Source organism: Mobula hypostoma, chromosome 9 (genome assembly GCF_963921235.1).
Source record: "Mobula hypostoma chromosome 9, sMobHyp1.1, whole genome shotgun sequence".
Classification (NCBI taxonomy): Eukaryota; Metazoa; Chordata; class Chondrichthyes; order Myliobatiformes; family Myliobatidae; genus Mobula; species Mobula hypostoma.
This window is the reverse complement of record NC_086105.1, coordinates 135,534,168-135,559,033: the sequence shown is the minus strand read 5'-3', so window position 1 is coordinate 135,559,033 and position 24,866 is coordinate 135,534,168. Positions and strand designations below refer to the sequence as shown.

Below are 24,866 nucleotides of genomic sequence, written 5' to 3'. Positions count from 1 at the left end.
AGCTATATTGTTATATTTGGTTACAGTAGATCAATATCCATTGTTTCATAGAAATAAATTGATATCTGTTAAGCTAATGTGCAGGAGTAAGATTTTCTATGGTTGCTTGTAGCAGCAGTGTTTCCCATTGCATTCTTTGAATATAATCGTGCTTCTCTAACCATTGCAACTAGAGTATTTGCTAGCTTACCTAACCCGCCCACTCTTGTATTTTTGTGCATCATTCAGATGGTAGGAATAGGAACAACTGATGTCAAACTGGACAAATTTCGTCACACCTTTTGCAGTTTACTGGGAAAGGATGAAAATAGTTGGGGTCTCTCCTACACAGGTACTACTCTTAATTATTTGTCACTTTCCAAGTGAGGAATAACAAATCTCCCCCATTTAAATTTAAACACTGTTTCTCTTCAAGAAATGATAGCACATGCTGTGGACTTGGTGGCCTGTTCACACTTACCTGCACCTATCTTTTCTCCCAGATGAAGACGGCTATATTAGTGATTGATCGTCAAGTGGTCTTGCAGATGTCACTAAAATATGATGACCCTTCCAGGCAAAATATTCCAGATCCCAGCACTAGTTGGGATTTCTGATACTGACGTAGTTCCCTTGTACTGATTGTGAATCAATATCCCTTAGTTATTGACTATACATCTATGGTATATTATTCTTTATTTACCTGTGATATGAAACAGCTTGATTATAATCTATACTGTAAATAAAGTCCAACTTGGTTTTTAATTTCAATCTTGGTAACATCCTCATCTATCCTGTAATTACCCTCCCCCTTCTCTTTATAATGTGATAATCAAAACTACACAGTAATGAAGCTCTGGGAAAGAATTGCTTAGGCAGCCCCAGTATAATTTATTCCTGAATCCCTTTTGATAAAGCATCCCGTTTGTTACCTTTAGCCACATTCCTTATCGAACTGTCCTGCTGTCTGCCTACATTTCCATCTATTGAATCCGTTCCTCAAATACTTATTATCAAACCACTTGCCCTGTATTCCTTCAATTTCTTCTTGCCAAATTCAGTGTCTCAGCTCTTGGGCTGAATTTCATTTGCCTTTTTCCCACTCACCTGACCAGTCTATAAGTTTTTATATTTACTTCCTCCTTGTCAACAGCACTCAGTGAAAGAATTCAAATATCAAAGGAATTCTCTCCCACTTTGCTTAACACTGATAAAAGTTTATCACAAGAATGCTTTGCATAATTAACACATGCATTTACATTCTGACAATTACCTAGAAAAATAACTGATGGAAGAATAATAGAATTTTGAGAGACAAGTGAAATAGGTTTTTTTGACAAAGTTTGTATTTGAGATTATAATGATCAAGTTGAAATCTTGTGTGCAAAATATGTATGTAGCCATTCTCCTAATGCCCTCCTTTTAAGTATCTTTAAGAAAATGATTATTTTCACATTCTGATCCCACACTAAAGGAGATCTTGAAACTCTGTACACTTGGAACACAGCTAAGAATTTAACTATTCCTAACTTCAGTGTTAAATACCATTCGAATGTATTCAGCGTAAATAGCTTGGGTTTGTTAATGTTTATAAATCATGGAAATTAGATACAGTAGTTTGTAACTACAGTAGAGCGGCGGTTAGCACGACACTATTACAGCTCAGGGTGTTTCGGAGTTCAGTTCCATCACTGTCTGTAAGGAGTTTATAAATTCTCCTTGTGAACTGTATAGGTTTCCTCCGGATGTTCCGGTTTCCTCTGGATGTTCCAGTTTCCTCCCACAATCCAAAGACGTACTGGCTATTAGGTTAATTGGACATTGTAAATCGTCCTTTGATTAGGCTAGTTTTAAATGGGTGGGTTGGTGGGTGGTGTGGCTCATTGGTCCAGAAGGGGCTGTTCCACACTGTATCTCAAATAAATGCTGCTATTTTTCTGAAAACATATGCAATGTTTTGTAGGTGTACTCCATCACAAAGGTGCCAAGAGTCACTTCTCAACAAGATTTGGGCAGGGCTCCATCATAGGTGTTCATCTGGATACATGGCATGGTGTCTTGACATTCTTCAAAAACAGGAAATGCATAGGTATGATCTAGTATTATAGAATTAAATTTTACATTGCTTGCTTCATAAAAAAATTTAAGGTTATTTATCATTTTCTGATGCCTTGTTGCTGAGCCACAAACTGTGGCCATTTTAAAATCACCAGTTTTGGTTATAAATCAGACTTATTCATATTTTTAATAAGACATTTGGTATTTATGGGCTTTAAATTTTTAAACTCTGTAATCACTAAAGGTAACAGGAGTGAGTAGGGATTTTAGTTTTTATATTATACAAACCAAATGATCTGGATAACTCCAATGAACTTCATCTGTAAAGCTATGTTCATCTGGAATTTTTTTTACATTGCCAACAGCCTGAAAACCACCAGCTGAAGAGCTTCGAAATTTGAGTCTCAAAATACCATTTTAAGATGCTTCCAAAATTGCAGCTTGGCTTATTTTCATGAAGTTCAGTTTTCTGAGTGTACACATTATGCAAAGAACAATAAGGTTTTAGACTCCAGGAATGAATGTTTGGCTTTGCTTTAAGTTGTTTCTAAAAGCTTTTGAGAAATTTTCAAGTAATGTACAATTTCTCTGTATTCTGGAAAATCTTTAGATGTATACTTTCAAAAGTCCATATTACGCACCTTGCTGGCCAAAGGTTGATAGTTTATGGAGATTATAAAATTTTTAATTGTCTTTTAACTTCAAGACTTGGCAGGTAGCTGATCTGTTTAAAATCTAATAATGAAGTTGTGCATAGCTGGCATTAATAAGTGTTTTTCCTTTATAAAGGAGTTGCAGCTACCAAACTGCAAAACAAGAAGTTTTTTCCAATGGTTTGTTCCACTGCAGCAAGAAGCAGTATGAAAGTGATTCGCTCGTGTTTCTCCCCAACCTCTCTCCAGTATCTTTGCTGTCTGCGGCTTCAGCAATTATTGCCTGATCACATTGACAAATTGGAGGTTCTTCCACTACCCCCGGGTCTGAAGCGTGTGCTACGTAATCGATTGGGTTGGGTCCTCACTATGAGTCAAGAAGGTAGCAGCAGTGAGGCTGCTTGCAGCTCATCAGGCAGTGATTCTGACAGTTCCTCCACAGTAGATTCTGAAACTTGTCAACGGAAAAGATGTCGATGGACTTAACACTTCTGGTTTGATTTCCTTTAAATCGTGACTCTTGCAACTAATGGCAGTTAAAAATTTATTTAGTATGGACGTGGAGCATTGCTGCTGTACAATGAGGAGTGCAAGATGACTGATGCTCTCTACTTCATTTTGAGTGGTTCCTGCTCCTTGCAGCGATTTTACAAGAACTGTTATCTGTGAGCACAGATTGGCAGAAGTACAAATAGGGGTTTGAGATGGTGTTATTCTCAATAAAGTGACCTGTGTTCTAAGGGTGTTTTCCTCAATCTACACAGTTTTTGTAGGTTATTTAGCACTTTCACCTAATATATTAAATAATCAGCTTGTCTAAAATGTTTAGCATGCATATCTTATTTCTCAAGAAAACTTCAGTAAACTCTACCTCATTGGTTGAGTCTTTCTCCAAGTAAACCAGGGAAATCATTTGAGTTTTTCCTGAGCTTTAGTTCTTAGTTGGGATAAAGCCAAGTCTGATCAGTCAATGTTGAGTTGGAGGGGGAATAATGTACTGACTCCTATTCCCAATAACTGTGATACTGGAAATGTGTATGTGAACATCTGATTCCTATTCCCAGTAACTGTTCGCTACTGGAGACGTGCAAGTGAACATCTGATGAGGTTCAGATTAACTTTTGTCAGAAAATTTTGACAAACAACAGCAGTTTGGGCTTGCACTTACATTTTACTGAAGTAATTATTAAAACCTTCTGAAATTAACCTCTTTCAGGAGAGGGAAGAATCAGCTGGAAGAGTGGATGCTGTTGTAAAATTTATGTTGGTAAGTGTGACTGAAGAAAATAGTTGTCAATCTCAACTTTAAATTTGATGTAAGCCTAATTTCTGTGTTGTAAAAACATATTTAAATATTTCAGTTGCTGGTACACTGCAATAGAAGTGTCTACTATCCGAGCAATCTAAAATGAATTGAGTAAAAAGCATATTAACGATTTTCATTGGACCTTTAACAGTTTTAATCCCCAAAATAGACTTTTCCTATTGCAGGCAATGGAGCACATTTGCAAAGCTGCTTGAAATCTCATTCTGTTCAATTTATGTATGGAATGCTCATCAACTGTATGATGTTTGATAATGGTAATTGATTACTAGTGTTACTATAATCAAGTAATTATTGCCAACCTCCAGCTCAAAGGATGGTTGGTCTCACATTCTGAAGTATTACTTTGAATCGGTCACATTTGGCTTCAGTGGGTTATTCCTCAAATTGGTTCCAAGAATTTTACTTTGCCTAGTATGGAAGTTAGTGCACCTATTTCAAAATTGGCTGTATTTATGCCAAATGAAATGAGACCATTAGTACATAGCAGAATGTAAACAAATATGAATTTTTCCTGTTTTTATTCCAATAGTGCTTTCTGGGCATACTAAGAAACAGTATATAATATTTCCCGACTATTGACCGCCCATTCTTCTGTAGAAGATAGTTTGAGTGGAAATTGCTTATGTTTGTAATGATGGAAACTACCAGTAAGGTTTAATTTGTGTGAATGTCTGGAAACGTAATTAATGTGCAATGCTAATTCTAATGTTCAGCGCTTCAAATGGAATATTTGTGTAACTTGAATTCTGGTTTTGGCATTCTGGTTCCAGATCTGTTGTAAAGTTTAAATGCAATTTTCACTCTTCTGTTGTGATGTAGTCACCATTGTATACTTTTTGCCCCTTTTGGATTTGTACTTTTACAACTTCTAACATTTTCAAAAAAAAAACAACCAGCAACTTAATAGGGGAAAAACATGATGTCTTTGACAAATATAAAGTGCTGCAAAGATGGAAAATGTCTGGATGCAAAAAAAATCCAAAGGTAGGAATTTTGAGGTTTTTTGTGTAAAAAGTGAAACTTCTTTCCTTAGAGCTGTGCCATATTTGTTCAGAAAGAAATTGAAAATATCTTCTATATTCAGCTTTATAACCTCCCTATGCCTCCTACAGGTTAGCAAACATATTGTCTTTGCTTTAGAGTAATAGTCCGATTAATGTTTAAAATTGAGATCTTAAAAGAAACAAATACTGCTGAATTTCTATTTAAAATTTCAGGCCATAAAAGCTGTGAAGTTCTCCTTGCATAGCAGCGTGCAAATATGGCATCATGTGCCATTTCAAACCTTGTTTTATATTTGATCCCTTTATAATATTTCAATTGATGCAACACATTGCACACCACAAGTTACTATTTATTTAATCACATCTATTAATACAAAGATATTACATTTTGTCAAACTCACAAATCTAGTCTCACTTTTCAGGGTTACAATAAACAATCTACAAACTTGGCTCTCAGTACAGGGAAAAAAAACCATTTTGTGCTCTTGGGTTTTAGGTGTAGCATTCTGTGTGAGGCGTTGGACTCTTGTGCTCTTCAAGCTTGTTTGTAATGTTTGTATCATTTCTGTTTGCAAGTACTGTTGTATGACACTCAATTTTTCCTTGTGCTTAATCTAAAAATTTGTACTTTAACTTGCAGTCTGGTGTGTAATACTATATCACAGCTGAATATTTAATATGAAATCTTAATCAAAATTAGAATAGCAATGCTATATTTTTTCCAAGCCTGAAAGAAAATATATTTTATTCTCCTGGATTTATTAGTTAACAATCATCTTTGAACTTCCATTAACTTTTCCTGGTGTTAATATCAAGCCAAATATTTTAAGCATAAGATTTCTAAAATTTCTATAATCCCCTTTTTTTCAATAGGGATAGTTCTTGTCCATCTCTCTAGCTAGAGTACATTATGCCATAACTATTCTAAACAGGATTGCATCAACTCATAACACATACACAATTGTTATGCATACAAATACTACTAATCAAGTGCTAAGTAAAGTAACCATACATTTCGTAATAGTATCACAGTACAGTATTGCAAATATGTCAATAAATGGATATGTATTATAAACACCAGTCAGAATTTCCTATAATCGTGGCAAATCGTATTTTATGTACCACCTCTTGCTGTATGGTAGGTATGTGATAGTTCTACCATTAGACAATTAATGTATATTTTGAACGTTGTTTAAGTAACTCAGTTAATTATTGTATGGAGACACAGAATTCCAGAGGCTGTCTGCCACATTAAAGAAATTTGGGAAACTTGATCATTACACACTCCTTAATGGAAAATCTGGTGCTTTTCTTAATATACGAGAGAGGTTTTTCTCATCATTTTTGTTTTCTTTCATCATCCACTACTTTACATATTGTAAAAATTGCTCCAAACATTTTCTTTGCAGATTGAATCTCAATTAATTCAAAAAAATGTATTGGCTCATTAAATCACATTGAACTGGCTTCTTTGCTTAAATTTTATCGATAACTTTGTTATTGCTAATTGGGAGACCTAAGTTTCATAAATCAAAACAGGAATTGAAGCTGGTTACTTGACCTGGACCTGATTAATTTTCAATTTGCGCCCAGTTATTAACACAAAAAATAATTTGGGTTCAGACTGATGTTTCATTTGGGGGCAGGTTTAATTTTATACCTGAGCAGATCTGAACTAAAGCAATTTTAAGGTTAACCTTATTCTTTGCTTCCTTAATTTCTGTAAGCTAATTTCTAAGTTAGCACCTTCAAATGATTCATTTTTCTCTTGTAGCATTGCCTAAATATAAACTTTGTCCTAATCAAGTTACAAACTTTGGTACTCCAGAGCAGGTGGACCAGTTTTAAAACCAAAGCTTGATGGCTCATGTGGACAAGTTTTAAGCAACTCCCAATCAAAACAGGTCATTCCTACTGGAATCTGAATTGCTTCTGACTTGTTCAAATGAAAGGGACTAACATCACTGATTGTCATGGTAACTTGAATTTCATCCCTATAAATCCCAGGGCTATTCACTTGCATTTAATCCTTTTTTTTCAATAGTTTTTTTTTTCAAGTTCAACTTAAGTATTCAGAGAAATTTAATGAAGTTTCCTCCAATATTTCTTACTAATATGCTTACAACAGTTCTCTAGCAAAAGGTAATTATCTACATTTTATTCCCAAAATGTACTTAATGCCAATCTTTTGATTTGGTCCCTTTTTTTAATTCCTAGTTGTGATTTTGTTTCATTTTCATTAGTTTGGTTTGTAAATCTGGTTGCAATGGAGGATATGGCAGTATTTAGGACTGTAAAACTACCTTCAGTTTTGAACAGTTATTTTATCTGCTTCCTGTATTAATGAGGCCTCAACTCCAGTGGTGATAATCCTGTAGTGGAAAGCAGTTAAAGATCTTCTATCCCTAATTGGAGCAGAGAACTGGGAGCTGAGGTATCAGCAGTTTACTGTTCTCATGCTAGATGGTGACCAAATGGAAGGGATTACATTTGTAAACCGTTTAAATACCAAAACAATATACTGGTATTTTAGTATGTGTGCACTTGTATTTTAAGCAGCCTATCGCCCTTTTTCATAAATCATTATTTTGAATTTAAAATCTCAATGCTCAGTGGCATTTAAAATTGGATTACCTGGCTAAAGCTCATGTAGCCAGTTACTCGCTTCCTCCAGTCTAGCTTTTCATGCTATCTAAAGTCTGAAATTTTGGAACTATTTCATTGGTGAAGTAGATTTTGATATTGTCTAAACAATTAGTCTTCATCATTAAAGCTCACATTTTAGCACAAATTTTGTTCAATTTATTTTTGTGGATTTGCCACAAGTGCCAAGTTTTTAAACACGGTCTTGCAGTTTTCATGCAAGATTAAGTGCTTTTTTCTTAAACTGAGAAGTATTTTCCCTGTAAAACATGTTAAAGCCAGTGTGGGTATGACCAAATACAGTTAATAGCTTATTGGCTTATTTGCTGTGCCAAGTGGTAACACAGTAAATTCTGAGAGGTTTATGACTTGCAATAAACTCAATGAAGATGCTACCCAATGATTCCTAATCCTTTGGGAAGCATAGGTCCTATCGGTTGGTAATATGCCACTGATTTGCTTTGATTTAGCAAAAAGGTGAAGCTGGCCATGTCTCCTCTTTGAGCTACTGAGTGGTTACCTTGAGCTGCTGCAATTCTGGTGATAGTGCTTTCACAGCACTGTAGGAAGTGGGTTCTGGATTTAGATCTGGCATTAGGAAAGGAAGTGATATTTCCATGTCAGGATCTTTCCATGCATCTGCAGCACTTGTCTTAGTGATACAGGGCTTTGCATTTGGGAGCAGTTGAGTGTTTAGAGTGAATTTTGTTAAAGTTGGAAGCAATAAATATTCAAGGAGGTAGAATAGACATCCATTCAAGTAGATTGCTTCGTTCTACATAGTGTTATCAGTGTTGCTGTTGTACCCTTCCAGATAGGTGGAGAGAATTCTATCACACTCCTGACTTGTGCTCTGTGGAAAGTCTCAGGTATCAGAAGGTGATTTATTTGCTGCAGATGCCCAGCCTTTTGAAGCCACAGTATTTATACCCACATTATTTTTCCTTTTAATCTTTCTAACTCTTATAACCAGCTTCTGACCTCTTGCAGCTAGTGCATACACATTTAGCTTGCCCAGTTGATCTTCTGTTCTAAAGTGCTACCCACCATGTTCAATATTTGGAAACTTGGTGTTGAAAGTCAAGGGTAAGTGGGTAGATGCCTGGAATTATTGCCTAATGTAAATGGTACTTGTTATTTATCATCCCATGCCTCAATGTTGCGCCATTTAAGTTGGATGCGATCTAGAACTGTTATTTACTGTAGAGTGGCAAATGGAGTTGAACAAGGTGGAAACATTGGTGTACACCCCCACTTGATAGAAAAACTGCAGTTGATGAGCCTATGGTGGTTGGGCCTATGACACTGCACTGGAATTTCTGCAGAGATCCTGTGGCTGGAAAAATTGTCTTTGACAATTGGCACCTTCCTTCAAAGTTTATCAATTCTTTAACTTCCAGAAGATGGTGTGCCTAATCTCTCCACTGCTCCCTGTCTGCTGAAGACTTGTATATAACTCAACAGGGTTGGGTTAATCTATGCAACTACCATAAGTTTAGATTTTTATTTAATTGGCAAACCTTTTCCATAAATGTTCCTGCTGGACCCACATGTCAATTTTGTGAAAACATTATTCTAGAATTTTGACTTGCATTAACAGCTTTTGTTACCGTGTGAGCAGCTACGTTTTGTATATTGAATTAGAAACTGGCCTGTGACACTGTTTATTAATCCACTACAAGAAATTGAAAGTAACTGTTTTAATAAAAACAGTTTAGAGCTCACAAGTAATAAGGTTTCAATAACATACTGCTAACGCTAAACTGTTTTCAAATACAGACAACCCTGCTAATGTATTTTATATAAAAAGTTCATAAAATGCACCATTTTGTTTTCATCTGATCTATTTAACCACTTTTATCCAAGACTATGTCAGAATTTTCTGAGGTCATGAAAATGTACAACCTGCGGGATATATCTGGTCCAACACGTCGATCCACACGTTTTCCTCCAGCTTCCACTTTCACCTCCGATAACAGATTCTGCTTCTCCCATTCTGTAGTGCATTGTCTATAAGCCTTTAATGCATAATGTTAAGGCACAACTGTGAATTTTATCTGTCAGGCAGTAAACATTTTACAGCATTATTAACATGTTGAGATTGAAAATGATAGGCCACAGAAAAACTGAATTTATTTTTTTAGGATGAGGCATAAGAGGACTGCTATTCCATTGCATAGAGGGAAAGGATGCAAGGGGCAGGCAAACCGGAGTGAAGAGAAATGTTAAACAACAGGACTGAAATAATGGATGACTGTTTATCCAGTGAAAACTGAATTAAGGATAATGGAAATGGCTAAATGTGATGGAATGCTACAACTATCGGCAACAATTCTTTCAGTTTAACAATGCTGCTTCATCTTGTTTTAGGAAAACATTGACACATCTGAAACTATATTTAATTGGTCCTGTTTAAAAAGGAAATGGCAAGAGCAGCAGCAGTCAAAGAATAAGACCATATGTACTAGAATTGCCTGTCTAAACCAATTAGGAAATTTTAATTATTGTGCACAAACTAAATATTCTTCAAAAAAGATGAACAGCTGGAGTTACTGCAAATACAGAGGATTAAAATGTAATGAGTGGAAAAATTAGGATCCATTATTATATTAAAGAATAATGGAGATAAAAATAAGTTACAGAAAAGGGGCTGAATGAATGTTACTTCCCTGCAAAAAGTGTGAAGTATTTATTTATTGAGATGCAGTGTGGAACAGGCCTTTCTGCCCCCTTTGAGCCATATCATCCAGCAACTCCCAATATAACCCTAGCCTAATCACAGTTTATAATGACCAATTGACTTCCTAACCAGTGCAGCCTTAGATTGTGGGAGGAAACTGGAACACTCAGAAGAAACCCCCACATTCACAGAGAACATGCAAGCTGCTTGTAGGGAACAGCAGGAATTGAACCTGTTCACTGGTATTGTAAAACATTGTGCTATAATGGCCAAATATATGTATGATAATTCTTGGGGGTGGGGGGGGAAGAATTGTAATTTTTGGGGGGAAAACAAGAGTTCCTGAATGCATGCTGAGAGAATTTGAAGAGGAAATCTCCAATCTTTAAACATGTCATACTAGAGAAATGTTGGGAGGCCAATTTAACATTGATCACTTTAAATGAGTAGCAGCAAGTTTCTTGGGGGCAGTGTGGGATAAATTAAGGTAAAGAAAATCTCACATTGCAAATGTGTTCAAAAGAAACCATGTATGGCAATTTAGTGTTTTTTTTAAGTTAGGTGAAGATGATGTGTGGATAACGGGTACTTGTAAAGCATTTAGAGGTGTTGTAGAGGCTCAACTTCTGTGTTTAAAATCAAGGTGAATGTTTAAAAATGCAGTAGAATGGATAGATAGTTGGTTAAAAGCTGGGATTGGTACTGGTACCAAATGTTTTCCAGAGCACAGTAATACATGTACTATTATCTTGAGTGTTTGCAGCAGAAAGAGTAGAAAGTTTGTTTATATTGCAAATGTTCAGAATTCTTTGGGAGAACCATATCAAAATGCAACAAGAGCAAGAGGGAATGATTTTTCGTGAATCTGCTCAGTCTTAATGAGGATTCTGCAGCAAGGGAAAACATATATAAAGCATTCAATCAGAAAATTATCAAAAATCAATGATTAATCTTGGGTTGCTCTAGAAGGATTTAGTGCAAACATTGTTTACTATCCACTTTGTAAACTTGTTCTATAAAATTAATTCCAATCATTTTAAATCTACAAAGCAAATAGAATCAAAAAGTACCAAATGAGCAAGGGTAGTGTTTAGACAATTTTTTTTCAATTTAAGTTTAAAATGAATCAAAGAACCTTGTTTTTATTGTTTTTTTTAAAGGAACAAATACATTAAGTTGTTTAGATCAGTTTTGAAAAGAATTTGGATAAGAATAAATCTGAACAAAGTAAAATTACCAGACTCTTTATAAAAGGAAGATAGAAGCTGACTCAATGCATGCAAATCACTGATTAGCCTGATGTTGAAGAAATGAACTGAAAGATGGAACCCCGTCAGTTCGGCATAGCACAAGTGCATCAGCATAAAAATAAAGGGTAAAATTAGGACATTTTTGTTAACGCAGGAAATTGATATAAACAGTACCCCTCAAGAAGATATAAAAAAGGAATTTCCCCTCAAAGAACTTAGACAAGATCAATAGATTGTGGCAATAAAGTTCAATATTCTTCCCCATGTCACTGCAGTAAAGTGACTCTTTCCTTTATTAATGCCTCTTCTGCTTACATCTCATGCATTGACATTAAAAATAGGCATCAAACTGCTTATATTGTGAAACTGAATAATTTCATTTACATAATACCTTTATCACAAAACATCTTAAAACATTTGACAATAGCATTATAAAATATAAAAGTGAGCTACTTAAGGAAATAGTTTCAGGAGATGTTCACACAGTAAAACAAAGTCAGGAGAAAGTGAGAAGATAAAAGAGAATGCCAGATCATAAGGCTTAGGCAGCTGAAGACATGGCTATTGAGGAAGTGATTAAATTCTCAGCTGTTGGAATCTAGAGGTAAAGCAGCACTGACATCTGAGAGTTATGGGTTGACGAGGAAAATTAAGCTACAGTAAGGTAATTGAAAATAAGTATGTGTTTTTAAAACATTTCTCAACTGAAAGTTGTTAAAGTCAATAGTCAGCACTAGGGAAATTAGGCAAACAGTACTGGTGTGTGTTAAAATATGGGCAGCAAGAAATTTGGATGACCACAATTATTTTGAAGCATGGTTATTAGTAGTCTACAATGCAAGCACAGTAGAACCTCGATTATCCCTCACAAAGGGAAATTTTCAGAGGAAAATGTGAACATCTATATGGAAAGATGCCAAGGCCTATCTCCTTTCTATTGTTCTATTGGATAATATGTTGCAATAATCATTGAACTGTTAACCAATCCTGAAAAATAATTAACATTGTAATTTATACAGGTACCTTTATCCCTTGCTTGGTTTCTGGTTTATGATTCAAGCTCTTTTTTCCAATTAATCCAGTATCTGGTATGGATTTTTTGGGAAACTGCTTGCTTCTGATCTCCTGCTTTATTTTTTTTTTAGCCTAAAGTTAAACACTAATGAAGCACAGAAAATCAAGTATGTGACTATCGACATCCAAATAACAACTACTTACCTACAGTAGTTGGAACAAGAACCCAGATGGTTAAGGAGCAGCCAGCTTTTAAAAAAAAAATACATTTGCTCCATCTCTTGATGGTAACCTAATTCCGTGGTAACTTCTGTGGATAATAAAGACTATGGATAATCAAGGTTTCACTGTATATTAATAACATGGCAAGATGAATAGTGGAAACTATTAAGATGGATGGACAGAGTGGAAACTATTAGCAGAGACGTGAATGAGAAAAATGGCAGATATTTATATATAGCTGCCATTACCCGCACGAGCAGCTGTGGTGTAGGGTAAGCTTGTGCTATTGCCATTGCCACTGGTTGGGTGATCCTGTTGAGCTGCTGAAGCTGTTTTTTCCACAATTTCAGGAGGCCCTTTCCATCCTTGTCCACTTTCACACCAGTGGACCACGTTCCATCAGGACAGAAGGAGAAGGTCATTTTCTCAGTCTGCTTTCTAAACAAAATTATTTTCACAAGAATGTCTTGTCAAAAGAAGTTTTATTTTTGAAAATACATTCCTTTAACCATTGTATTAAGACACAAGTTCAGCTAATTTCAAATGCAGAGCAATATGGATAAATCTTAACCCACACACGTCAAAGTTGTCGGTGAATGCAACAGGCCAGGCAGCATCTCTAGGAAGAGGTACAGTCGACGTTTCAGGCTGAGACCCTTCGTTAGTCCTGATGAAGGGTCTTAGCCTGAAACGTCGGCTGTACCTCTTCCTAGAGATGCTGCCTGGCCTGCTGCATTCACCAGCAACTTTGATGTGTGTGGCTTGAATTTCCAGCATCTGCAGATTTCCTCGTGTTTGCGTGGATAAATCTTAAACTACATTTCTATTAAGTAACTTATTTGTGGGATCGAAAGAATCGGCAGCCATTGGAACTGTGTAATACGAAGTCAATAACTCAACCTGGTGAACACAAAGGTAAAACTCCAGCACCACTGATTAGATGTAGGAAAACTGAAACCACTGTAGGTGTTGCATTAACATTTTTTTGGAGAAGTATTTTCAATAACTAAAGTATGTTGTAAAAATGAACAGGATTTTTTCAAGGATCACGAAAACAATGGTTTTGTGTGTTTAGAAAAAAAATCTTGTGTACATTTCCTCTACAGTAATGCTATCAGACAAAAGATACCTCTAAAACATGTGCTGTAGTTGTAAAGGCAGCTTAGAAAATGCATGAGAGCCAGCTCCTTAGGACTGACTCAATGTTCTGCTCTATTCATAGCCACCCAGACAACCTACACCTTAAATGGCGGAGCAGACTCGATGGGCCGAATGTCTGATTTTTGCTCCTCTGTTTTATGGTCTTACCAGAGAAACCATATAGCAGATTCAACATAAGAATCCTCAAAAACAAAAATGAACTCTAAAATAAAAACATTTTTTTTTAATTTGTACCCAACAGAGAAAAAAATACTCCTCCAAACTAGTTTTTAAACATTAGTTCCTTTGATGCATGGGTATTCACTGTGGCTTACTTACTTGAAAGGAGATCGGGCTATAGCCTTTGTAAGTGTTGCAACATGATCTGCAAATTGTTGCCAGTTCTCTAAGAACCAAACTGTTGTGTGCGTTTGCAGTTGTAATGCCACCTGTACCTGAACACAAAACAGGAAAAAGGTGAGCTTGATCCAGAGTAAGACTGAGGAATCTTCTGCTATTTCTCATTCCTAAAGTAATACGGTATGTGCATAGGAATTCCATAGGCTCTGCAAATTTAAGCACTATTATATATTCTTGCATCCTTGCTATTTCTATAGATTAAATAATTCTACTTTTTATTCAACAAAAGGCTTGGTCATCTAATCGTAGATTAGTTAAGGCAGGGAATGAAGACCATTCAACCCATAGGTCTGACCTGCTTTTAACAGAACGATCCCAACAGACCCATCCCCATGCTTATTTGCCACGGATTTACCCAATACCATTTGTACGGCATTAATTGATTTTGCTCCCACACGGTCATGATTAGTGAAGTCCAGAACAGAACTACTGGGTGCATTGGAAAAAAAAAATTCCTCATTTTCCCACTTGTCATTGGCACTGGATTGTCAGTCAGTTTGGAGAAATGAGAAACCAACTAATGTACAAAACAACACAGACCTCATCCAAATCTGCACAGGTCAACCCCAGCTCCTTGCTAACCCAAGATTCTGAATCTTCATCAGTGTTGTTTTCTGAATTCTGTTGCCTTTTCACTGGGCTGTAAAGCCCCTTTTCCCTAAATAATTTAAGAAAACTATGTTAAGTAACAAATCAGTGATTATAGAACATAGAACAGTACAGGACCTTCAGCCTACAATGTTGTGCCAACCTTTTAACCTAGTTTAAAGTCAATCTAACCCTTTCCTCCCACAGAACCCTCCACTTTTCTATCATATGTGCCTATCTAAGTTTCTTAAATGCTCCTAATGTATTTACCTCTACCACCACCCCTACTGGGGTGTTCTGTACACCATCACACTTGTTTTCAAAAAAACTTACATCAATGTGCTTAATATCTTTAAAATAAAATCAGTCTAAATTATGGTAAAAAGGACATTTTCCATGGAAAGGGATTTGCTGAGAAGTTCTAAGTTAAAGGCAGTTACCTGTTCTAATTGGAGATCTGGAGCAACAGACTATCTGATGAAAGAACTCATGGGTCTAGCGGCATCTGTGGAGGGAAAGGAATGGTCAACGTTTTGGAACAAAACCTCAATAGTTCCTTTCCTCCCACAGATGTTGCTCAACCTTCTGAGTTCGTCCAGCTGATTTTGTTTATCAATCATTGCTAATTGATATTTCTGCCATTGAACTTTCACATTAACTCAGATTTATGAAATTAATTAATCTTTTTAAATCCCTATATATGGTATAAGAAAGCCCAGAAGCCTCCAATGTATCAACATAGATACATGAATGGAGCAATGGCTTATGGGAATGTTCTTTGCTACTTAAGGGTAAAAGAGATTACATCAACCTTTAGCTCAGTAATTTATGCAAGAAGATAATTTTAAAAGATAATACAGAGGAGCAGAATTAGGCCATTCTGCCCATCAAGACTGCTTTACCTATCAACCTTTGCTTTAAATACACCCCATGACCTGGCCTCACATCTGTCTGTGGCAATGAATCCCACAGATACGCTGCTTTCTGCCCAAAGAAATTCCTCTTCATCTCTGTTCAAAAGGAACATACTTCTCTGAGTGTGGCCCCTTTGGTCCTTGACTCTTCTACTATTGAAAATGTCTTCTCCATGTCCAAGTTTTCCAGGCCTTTCTATATGCACAGGTTTCAATGAAATTTCTCCCCTTATTCTTCTAAATTCCACAAGTACAGGTCCGGAGCCAACAACTGTTTCCTATACATTAATCCTTTCATTCCCAGGATCATTCTTGTAAACCACCTTTGAGCTCTTTCCAATGCCAGTTCATCCTTCCATTTATAACAGATTACACAGAAATTATTAAATCTGTTGCAAGGCTGAAAAGAAAACAGATTTCTGGGAAATATTGTGAACTCACATTTACCTTGTGTAGGTATCCAAGCCGATGACAGCCAATGTGGCTTTTCTATGAAACCGCTTGTCCAGAACTCTCATTATGAAGCTGTCAAATGTTTCACAGATGTTTTCCATGAAAATGCCTTTCATTTTCTGTCAAGCAAAAAAAAAGCTAAACTGATCCCCTTGAATGATTAACATGAGAATTAGTCATGTAGCACAGTTACTGGCCCTTTGGCCCACTACATCCATGCTAGCCATTGATTATCAATCTACATTAATCCCATTTACCAACACTAGGTCCCTAGATTTCTATGCCTTGGCAATTAATTTAATTGACTTTATTACTTACATCCATCATATACATGAGTAAAAATCTTTGTGTTATGTCTCTGTCTAAATGTGCAATTTATAGTAATTTATAATAAATAGAATGTACAACAGGATAGTCAATATAACATGGAAATTCAGTTGTGTCAGCATGACTTAATCAGTCTGATGGCCTGGTGGAAGAAGCTGTCCTGGAGCCTGTTGGTCCTGGCTTTTATGCTGCGGTACCGTTTTCCCGGATGGTAGCAGCTGGAATAGATTGTGGTTGGGGTGACTCAGGTCCCCGATGATCCTTCGGGCCTTTTTTTTTTAAAAAACACACCCGTCTTTGTAAATGTCCTGAATAGTGGGAAGTTCACATCTACAGATGCGCTGGGCTGTCTGCACCACTCTCTGCAGAGTCTTGGGATTGAGGGAATTACAGTTCCCATACCCGGCAGTGATGCAGCCAGTCAGGATGCTTTCAATTATGCCCCTGTAGAAAGTTCTTAGGATCTGGGGGCCCACACCAAACTTCTTCAACCGTCTGAGGTGAAAGAAGTTCTCTATGCAGCACAAGTCATCTCGGATAATAGGAGGCGAGAGGGAATTAAAGACCAAAAGAAAAAAAAATCTTTTAAAGTAAAGCTTAACCTTTTTTTATTGTCACATGGACATTGAAACATACAGTGAAAAGCATTGCTTATGTCAAATCAACAAGAGTTGTGCTGGGCAGCCCGCAAGTGTTACCATGCTTCCAGCGCAAATGTAGCATGCCCACAACACACTAACCCTTACTGTATATCTGTGTTCATGGGGAGAATGCATAAACTCCTTACAGCCAGTGGCAGGAATTGAACCCAATCGGTGAAAGCTGGTGCTGGAAAGCGATGCACTAATCGTTAACACTACCCTACTGCTCTACATCCTAAACAAACATTGGCCTACTTCCTACACAAAAGCACAATTTATTTTGTTTGAGGCTCTTTGCAATAAACCATCAAGAAGTTGAGAAGGAACTGGCGGAGAGAGGAAAATCCCTGGGTGAGGTTAACGGGGGTTGTAACAATGGATTGGGGCAGAAGTGAGAATGGGATTGAGGTTTAGGCATAACACAAATGTCGTCAGAGCCAACAGGACTGAATTAGCAGCTACTTCATGATAAAAGGTAAAAAGCTAACAGTAATGTGTCACAAACATTTATGGACAATAGGAAAGTAAAGAAGTATGTAGTTGAAGAGACCCAACCTTGCTCCAAATACAGAACCAGAGCTCTTTTCTCAAGTACACTACACCATCTCCTGCAATGCAACCCATCCATCAGAGTGAAAACCAGAGAGATAAGTAGAGGGCCAAGCAAGAAGCAGAGGGAGAGGCAAGACAGTAGAACTAAGGCAAATGATCTGCCATAAACTTGTGAAATAAAAATGTCTTGTGTCTGTGTCAATATTGTGCCACTGTTCTGTTAGAAAAGCAGCTGGTGGAAAAGATCAGAAGTAAAGATTTAAGATGGCAATAAATTACAGATCAATCCACTGTGATGTTGACGGAGAATAAAGACTTAAGTATTTGCATTGCCTTAGTTCCACTTTCCTGCACTAACCCCTATCCCTTCATATAGGAATATGTTGATTAAATTTTCTTATATTTGAATGTTGCTTCCTATATTTTCATGTTATTTTTTTAAACAAAAATCCTCACCTCCGCCCCCCTTCCTCCACCATGCATTCTCTCCATCTCTCCATCCTTGCTGCACAGAGACATCAATTTGATCCTTACCTGTTTATGTGACCACACCATGTTAAGGAAGTAATTTGGTGAAAGCAGCACCAGAATTTGATTTTCCTCCTTAGACTTGTACACATATTTAGCCTGAAAGCACAAACAATGTCACCAAGTGAACTACAATGCAAGGATAAATTGATCATCTAATTATTTTAGACCCTTAAGATATACATGTTTTCTTTTGTTTAAATGACCATTATTTTCCTGTGTCCTCTAAACACAGAATTATCCTCCTTCGATGTAGAGATCTGTCTAAGTTGATGCAGTAATCAACTTAGAATGTATGTTACTTTATTTTATTTGGAAATACAGCATAGAACAGGACTGTCCAGCCCAACAAGCTACACTGTATCTATTTAACCCTAGCCTAATCACAGAACTATTTACAATGACCAATTAATCTACTAACTGGTACATTTTTGAAATAAGGGAGGAAACCCATGCGCTCACAGGAAGGACGTACAAACTTCTTAAAGAGGGCATCGGAATTGAACTCTGAAGTCCCCATCTGCATTATGTGCGCATGCGCCGGTCGTGCATGCAGCCTGTTACAGACGTTCCGACGAGTATTCTTACTTTTTCCTTCTTACTTTTTTAACTTACGTTATTTTTTGTATTTTTTTTCCCACGGTAACACGTTGAAGCTGCACCCTCTCTAACATGCTGGTAGAGAGAATTTTATTTGGGTTTTTAGTGCTGGAAATAGTTACATTCTGACACGTCTCATTAGCGGGGTAGAAGCATGGTTGCATTGTTTATTCCAGGGACCAGCTGATTGAGCTTACGCCGCAAACACGAGGAATTCTGCAGATGCTGGAAATTCAAGCAACACTCATCAAATTTGCTGGTGAATGCAGCAGGCCAGGCAGCATCTCTAGGAAGAGGTACAGTCGATGTTTCGGGCCGAGACCCTTCGTCAGGACTATCTGAAGGAAGAGCTAGTAAGAGATTTGAAAGGGGGAGGGGGAGGGGGAGATCCAAATGATAGGAGAAGACAGGAGGGGGAGGGATGGAGCCAAGAGCTGGACAGTTAATTGGCAAAAGGGATACGAGAGGATCATGGGACAGGAGGCCCAGGGAGAAGGAAAAGGGGGAGGGGGGGAACCCAGAGGATGGGCAAGGGGTATAGTCAGAGGGACAGAGGGAGAAAAAGGAGAGAGAGAGAAAGAATGTGTGTGTATATAAATAAATAACGGATGGGGTACGAGGGGGAGGTGGGGCATTAGCGAAAGTTTGAGAAGTCAATGTTCATGCCATCAGGTTGGAGGCTACCCAGACGGAATATAAGGTGTTGTTCCTCCAACCTGAGTGTGGCTTCATCTTTACAGTAGAGGAGGCTGTGGATAGACATATCAGAATGGGAATGGGATGTGGAATTAAAATGTGTGGCCACTGGGAAATCCTGCTTTCTCTGGTGGACAGAGCATAGGTGTTCAGCAAAACGATCTCCCAGTCTGCGTTGGGTCTCGCCAATATATAGAAGGCCACATCAGGAGCACCGGACACAGTATATCACCCCAGCCGACTCACAGGTGAAGTGTCTGGTGAATGCAGCAGGCCAGGCAGCATCCCTAGGAAGAGGTACAGTCGACGTTTCGGGCCGAGACCCTTCATCAGGACTAACTGAAGGAAGAGCTAGTTCTTCCCACTTTCAAATCTCTTACTAGCTCTTCCTTCAGTTAGTCCTGACGAAGGATCTCAGCCTGAAACGTCGACTGTACCTCTTCCTAGAGATGCTGTCTGGCCTGCTGCGTTCACCAGCAAATTTGATGAGCTTATGCCGGCCGGTTTAGCAAGCACAGTGGTGGACACCCCTGCTGAAATCTGGAGGAAAACACACAGAGGATGCAGAGGGGGATCACAAAGTCGAGGAAAGAGGACCGGGTCGAGACAACAGAGACTTATGGAGAAGAGGAGTTTGGTGGGGAATAAAATGGACGAGTTCACGGCGCTAGAAAGGCGTCGGAGAACATTTCCGGAGTGCAGTGTGATGTGTTTTACTGGAACGGGGCTGCACGAAGACATACCCGATCAAATCTTTTCCATGGATGGCTTCCAGACCATTCGGGCTGACCGGAAGTGCACTGAGAGCGGTAAGCGTAAAGGAGTTGGGTGCTTACTGTTCTGGTTAACAACGGATGGTACAATCCAGGTCATATTACGATCGAGGAACGTGTTTGTAGACCGGATATTGAACTTTTTGCTGTTGGACCCCGGCCACATTCCACCGAGATACAACACTGGGCGTCACGGGAGGTTGTTCCTGCCTGTGGCCATCGAACTTTGCAGCTCCTCCCGTGGAGGGTCAGACACCCTGAGCCAATAGGCTGGTCCTGGACTTATTTCCATCTGGCATAGTTTGCATTTTGTTGTTTGATTGTTTGTGGTTTTTGTATTGCTATCTTTATGCTCTATGCTTGGTTGGTGTGGCTATAATGAAACCCAATTTCCCTCAGGATCAATAAAGTATATCTATCTATCTGTAAAGCCCTGTGCTAACCACTAAACTACAGTAGCACCCCAATAAGATGCAGAAGAGAATTTCCTAAGCCATCTTGGATGAGTTAAGAGGATATGTTACTTACAACATGAGTTTTAGCTTGCAATGTAATCGCTCTCACAAACACAGAAAAAGAGTTGCTCTTCATAATGATAGTTCAGTTTAAGACTGAAGTCTTGGCACATTTTTTTCTGAGATCAATAACTAGTGAATGAAGAAATCAATTCAGAATACAATGCTCAAATTCACACCACTGTCTCTGCACACTGCTAGTGCCTACCTGCACACTTACACAGAGGTCTCCTGCTGGCTATTAAATGTTTTCAGACACAAAATGCTGGAGGTACTCATCAGGCAGCATCTATGAAAAGGAATGAAGAGTCAGTGGTTTGGTCGAAGACGTTGACTCTCTATTGCTTTCCGTAGATGCTGCCTGACCTGCTGAGTTCTTCCAGCATTTTGTGTGTGTGTGTGTGTGTGTTACTTTGTATTTCCAGCATCTACAAAGCCTCTAGTGATTATAAATGTTTTCAGAGCTGGAGTGACATTATTTGATTTTCTTGTTCTTAAAAGAAACCTCTTCAATCTAGTTAGTGAGCAGAATATAAAACATTTGTAAAGCATAATCTGATACCATAGACTTCTCAGCCAAAATCACTAGTAAACATTGCTGTATGTGGGAGTTTGCTTTGGGAAAACTGGCTGCAGTATTTTCTGTGATAGAACAGTTGCCCTCTTTCAAAATGTATGCCAATGGCTATAACATGATTTGGGAAGGTGTGAAAGGCATCACACTAAAATACTTTATCTTACAGTGGCATGTAGAAGCTGTGTGAGTTTGAGCTAGTGATGAATCCAGAGTTACACTATGATCATTCTGTGTTCCAAGGCATGTAAGGAAAGGGAGGAAGACAAGGAGGGTCTTGGGTTAAGGGACCATAAGGACCATGTACTGTATGTGCATGGGTGGGCAGAAGGGAGGGAGGAACAGGGATTGTTTTGCTGTTGTTGCCTTGTTGTTTGGAGGGCTCCGTTTTGTAGTCTTCTATGTTGTTCTTCTGAACATTGTAGGCGTGCTATGTTGGCGCTGTAATGTGTGGTGACACTTGTGGGCTGCCCCCAGCACGTCCTTGGGTGTGTTGGTTGTTAATGCAAACCATACATTTCACTGTATGTTTCAGTGTATATGTAACAAAATAAATGAATCAGAAATCCGAGTTGTCCTTTTAAGCATCCTATCTGCTTACCTCATCAGACAGCTCATCCAATATGTCTTGAGGTAACTCTCTTCTCCATGTTATGGTGGAGGGCACAGACTGATGCTCAATGCTATACTCCGATTCCAGCGAGTTCAAGACATCCAGCAACACGTAGCCGCCAGCCTCCTGCAGAATAGCTAAGTGAGGAGCAACACATGTTCAGTTCAAGTGCAGAATTCACCCCTCCAGAACTGAAAGAAAAAAAAACACTTCAACTATTTCAGGAAGTTCCCACCGAATGAATAATCAGTCACAAACAGTTCTAACTTTTTTTTGTTTTATATGTAAATTGATTGCTTTCTAAATACTATGATAAAGATAAACTCAATCACTCAATCTATCATGGCCTTTACACTTAATTATTAATTTTAACACTACATCCTGAATCCTGACGAACATCAACTCCTGATCCTGAAACATCAACTCATTATTCCTCTTCATAAATGCTGCCTTAACCTGCTGAGTTTCTCCAGCACTTTATGTGTGCTATCCTGCATTCTATTTTTTTTCTTTCTTTTTTTACTCGTCAGTCGTGGTTGGCAGCTCATCTAGAAGGAAAACTTAGATCTCAAATCTCCACTGCTTTGCAGCTATACCGGCTCATGGGGAAGGCTTGGGGAGTAAACTTTAAGGAAAAGTCTGGAGCTGAAATCCAATGTTGAGTACAGCGCTAACTGGCAACTTCTGTGATGCCACTGGTGCCAAACTGTATCAGTATCTGCCGTTCCTTTGGATTCCTCAGCTGTGTGGAGAGGGGAAACCTGCTACATGGGCAACAGCTTGCTCTCCGTATCGTACTGCCTTACTTATCACATAGCTGGGACGCAACATCCATGGTCAACCGCGACCAACAGAGGGCATCAACTCAACTACCTTGATGTCCTTGTGTGTGGAATGATCTGTCTGAACGATATGCAAAGATTTTCCACTGTATTTCCGTGTGAGTGACAATAATAAACAAATTAGCAATTAAACTGTTACCTCCTGAACCTTCCTATATTAGACACCTCTGAATACCTTTACCAAGACTGCAAGAAATTGTAGAGAGTTGCAAACACAGCCCAATCTATCATGAATGCTAGTCGCTCCTTCCAATGACTCTGCCTACATTTCCCATAGCCTTGGGAAACCAGCCAACGTAATCAAAGACCTCACCCACTCTGGTCACTCCACCCTTCCATTGTGCAGGAAACGCCAAAGCTTCAAAACTCGTATTGCTAGGCTCAGGGGCAGCTTCTATCCTGCTGACATGAGACCCTTGAACAGACCACTTATACAATACGGATGAACACTTGATCTCCCAGTCGACCTCATCCTGGCCTTTGCACTCTATTTGTCAGTCTACACTGTACTTTCTCTCTAACTGTAACACTATATTCTACATTATGCTACTGTGTTACTGCCCCCCTTAATAATCTGTCTGGATGGCACACAAAGCTATTCACTATATCTCAATAGGTGTAACAGAAACATATTACCAAGCACTCATTTACATGAATCAGTACCAATTAAAATCCTCGCATAAAACTGCTTGTATTAGAACCCCTCCGTTCCTACTTCACACACACCTCAGAATCTAGTTTAGTATCACTGGCATATGTTGAAAAATTATAATTGACAATAAATATACAGCACTATATGCTGTACTTTGTGTGTGTGTGTGTGTGTGTGTGTGTGTATGAGACAGGTAGAGAGAGAGAGAGATAGAGACAGAGAGAAACTTGCGCAGTACTATATATTAGTTAAAATAGGAAGGTGGAAGGAAAACAAAAATAAAAGTACTTAGCTTTGTATTAGCTCAGTAATAACAGGTAATGTGTAATAATATATTAGTAATTTATAGTTTTTTTTAAAGTTACATCAAATCAAAACAAACGCCAGAAATCTGAAACAGTAACACAGCAAAACCTTGAACCGATGTTGACCTGAAGCCTGTTTCTCTCTCTCCACAAGAGACGGTAGAAGCTGGAAAGGAACATCATCTGCGGGAGGAATTCGAGCATCTCCGTGGAAAGACGCCGCCTGACGTGTTGAGTGTTTGCTGCCTTTGTTAGCGTCACGGGTTAATAATTTGCGGGGAACGAAACAAAACGGTGCGAAGGCTCACTCACCAGGGTCCACGCATACCCTGATGTACTTCAGACATTGGTCCGGACGAATGTACTTCAGGGCGATGTCCGTCGCCTGCCGCTCGTCCCTCTCCTGCCTTTCCACCTCCCTGGCAGCCTCCCTCTCCCGCTGGAGTATCTCCGACCCCCACTCGGCCAAGTGGATCTCCTCGGGGCTGCAGCCCTTCCTCTGACCGGAGCTAGGGCTCGCTGTGCGTACTACCCCACCGGCCGCTGTGGCCGAGCTACCCTCTCCCGCTCCCCCTTCCAGGGGTGTCTGGACGCCAGCCGTAACCGGCCTGCCGCCGGCCTCCGGACAGCACAGCTCCCAGCCCGTCACGGCCACAGGCGCCCAGTAGAAGGAGCTCAGAGCCGGGTACATGTTCGCCGCTCCCTCCCCCTTGCAACCGGGGCTGGATCCAATCGATCAAGGCGCTCCCAGATCCAGATCGCCGGGTTTCAGAACAATAAACATCCCGGGACGGGGGCAGTCAAACGCCAGCCCCCAGCACAAAGCTTTGCCAGTGAGACCCCCGGATCTGGCACTGCCCCATCGCCGACCCACCAGCCGCAGCCAGACAAAGGAACCGAGGC

At 38.9% G+C, this 24,866-nt stretch overlaps 2 protein-coding genes across 7 annotated transcripts in view; one reads left to right on the top strand and one right to left on the bottom strand.

Annotated features, from left to right (window-relative positions):
• LOC134352086 (SPRY domain-containing SOCS box protein 3-like) overlaps positions 1-24,239 on the top strand; it is a 39,063-nt gene extending 14,824 nt beyond the window's left edge. For 2 of the 5 annotated variants that reach the window (XM_063059244.1, XM_063059247.1), the window contains exons 5-7: positions 229-331; positions 1,943-2,068; positions 2,827-6,300. In XM_063059244.1, the coding sequence (XP_062915314.1) occupies positions 229-331; positions 1,943-2,068; positions 2,827-3,176 (579 nt within the window). In that variant the 3' untranslated portion in view covers positions 3,177-6,300. Of the gene's footprint in view, positions 1-228; positions 332-1,942; positions 2,069-2,826; positions 6,301-24,117 lie in introns of those variants that run through there. The other 3 variants (XM_063059242.1, XM_063059243.1, XM_063059248.1) reach the window with 2 other exon arrangements.
• Positions 6,650-24,842, bottom strand: LOC134352085 (probable crossover junction endonuclease EME2). 2 transcript variants are annotated; one of them, XM_063059240.1, is made up of 8 exons: positions 24,276-24,841; positions 22,153-22,301; positions 18,400-18,492; positions 16,340-16,464; positions 14,931-15,048; positions 14,310-14,425; positions 13,079-13,268; positions 6,650-9,682 (listed from the first exon to the last, which is right to left on the bottom strand). In XM_063059240.1, the coding sequence occupies exons 1-8, from the start codon at positions 24,652-24,654 to the stop codon at positions 9,512-9,514; spliced, it is 1,341 nt and encodes a 446-aa protein (XP_062915310.1). In that variant the 5' UTR covers positions 24,655-24,841; the 3' UTR covers positions 6,650-9,511. The 2 variants fall into 2 exon arrangements, with proteins under 2 accessions (XP_062915310.1, XP_062915311.1); XM_063059241.1 differs by lacking the exon at positions 6,650-9,682 and adding an exon at positions 12,762-12,918 and having other exon boundaries at positions 24,276-24,842.
• Between the last annotated feature and the right edge of the window lie 24 nt (positions 24,843-24,866).

Coding starts and splice junctions, on each gene's coding strand:
- LOC134352085 (XM_063059240.1), bottom strand. CDS start 24,654: ATGTACCCGGCTCTGAGCTCCTTCTACTGGGCGCCTGTGGCCGTGACG. Junction 15,049..16,339: donor GGCTTGGATACCTACACAAG/GTAAATGTGAGT, acceptor TAAATTATTTAG/GGAAAAGGGGCTTTACAGCC. Junction 9,683..13,078: donor CACCACAGCTGCTCGTGCGG/GTAATGGCAGCT, acceptor TATGCATTAAAG/GCTTATAGACAATGCACTAC.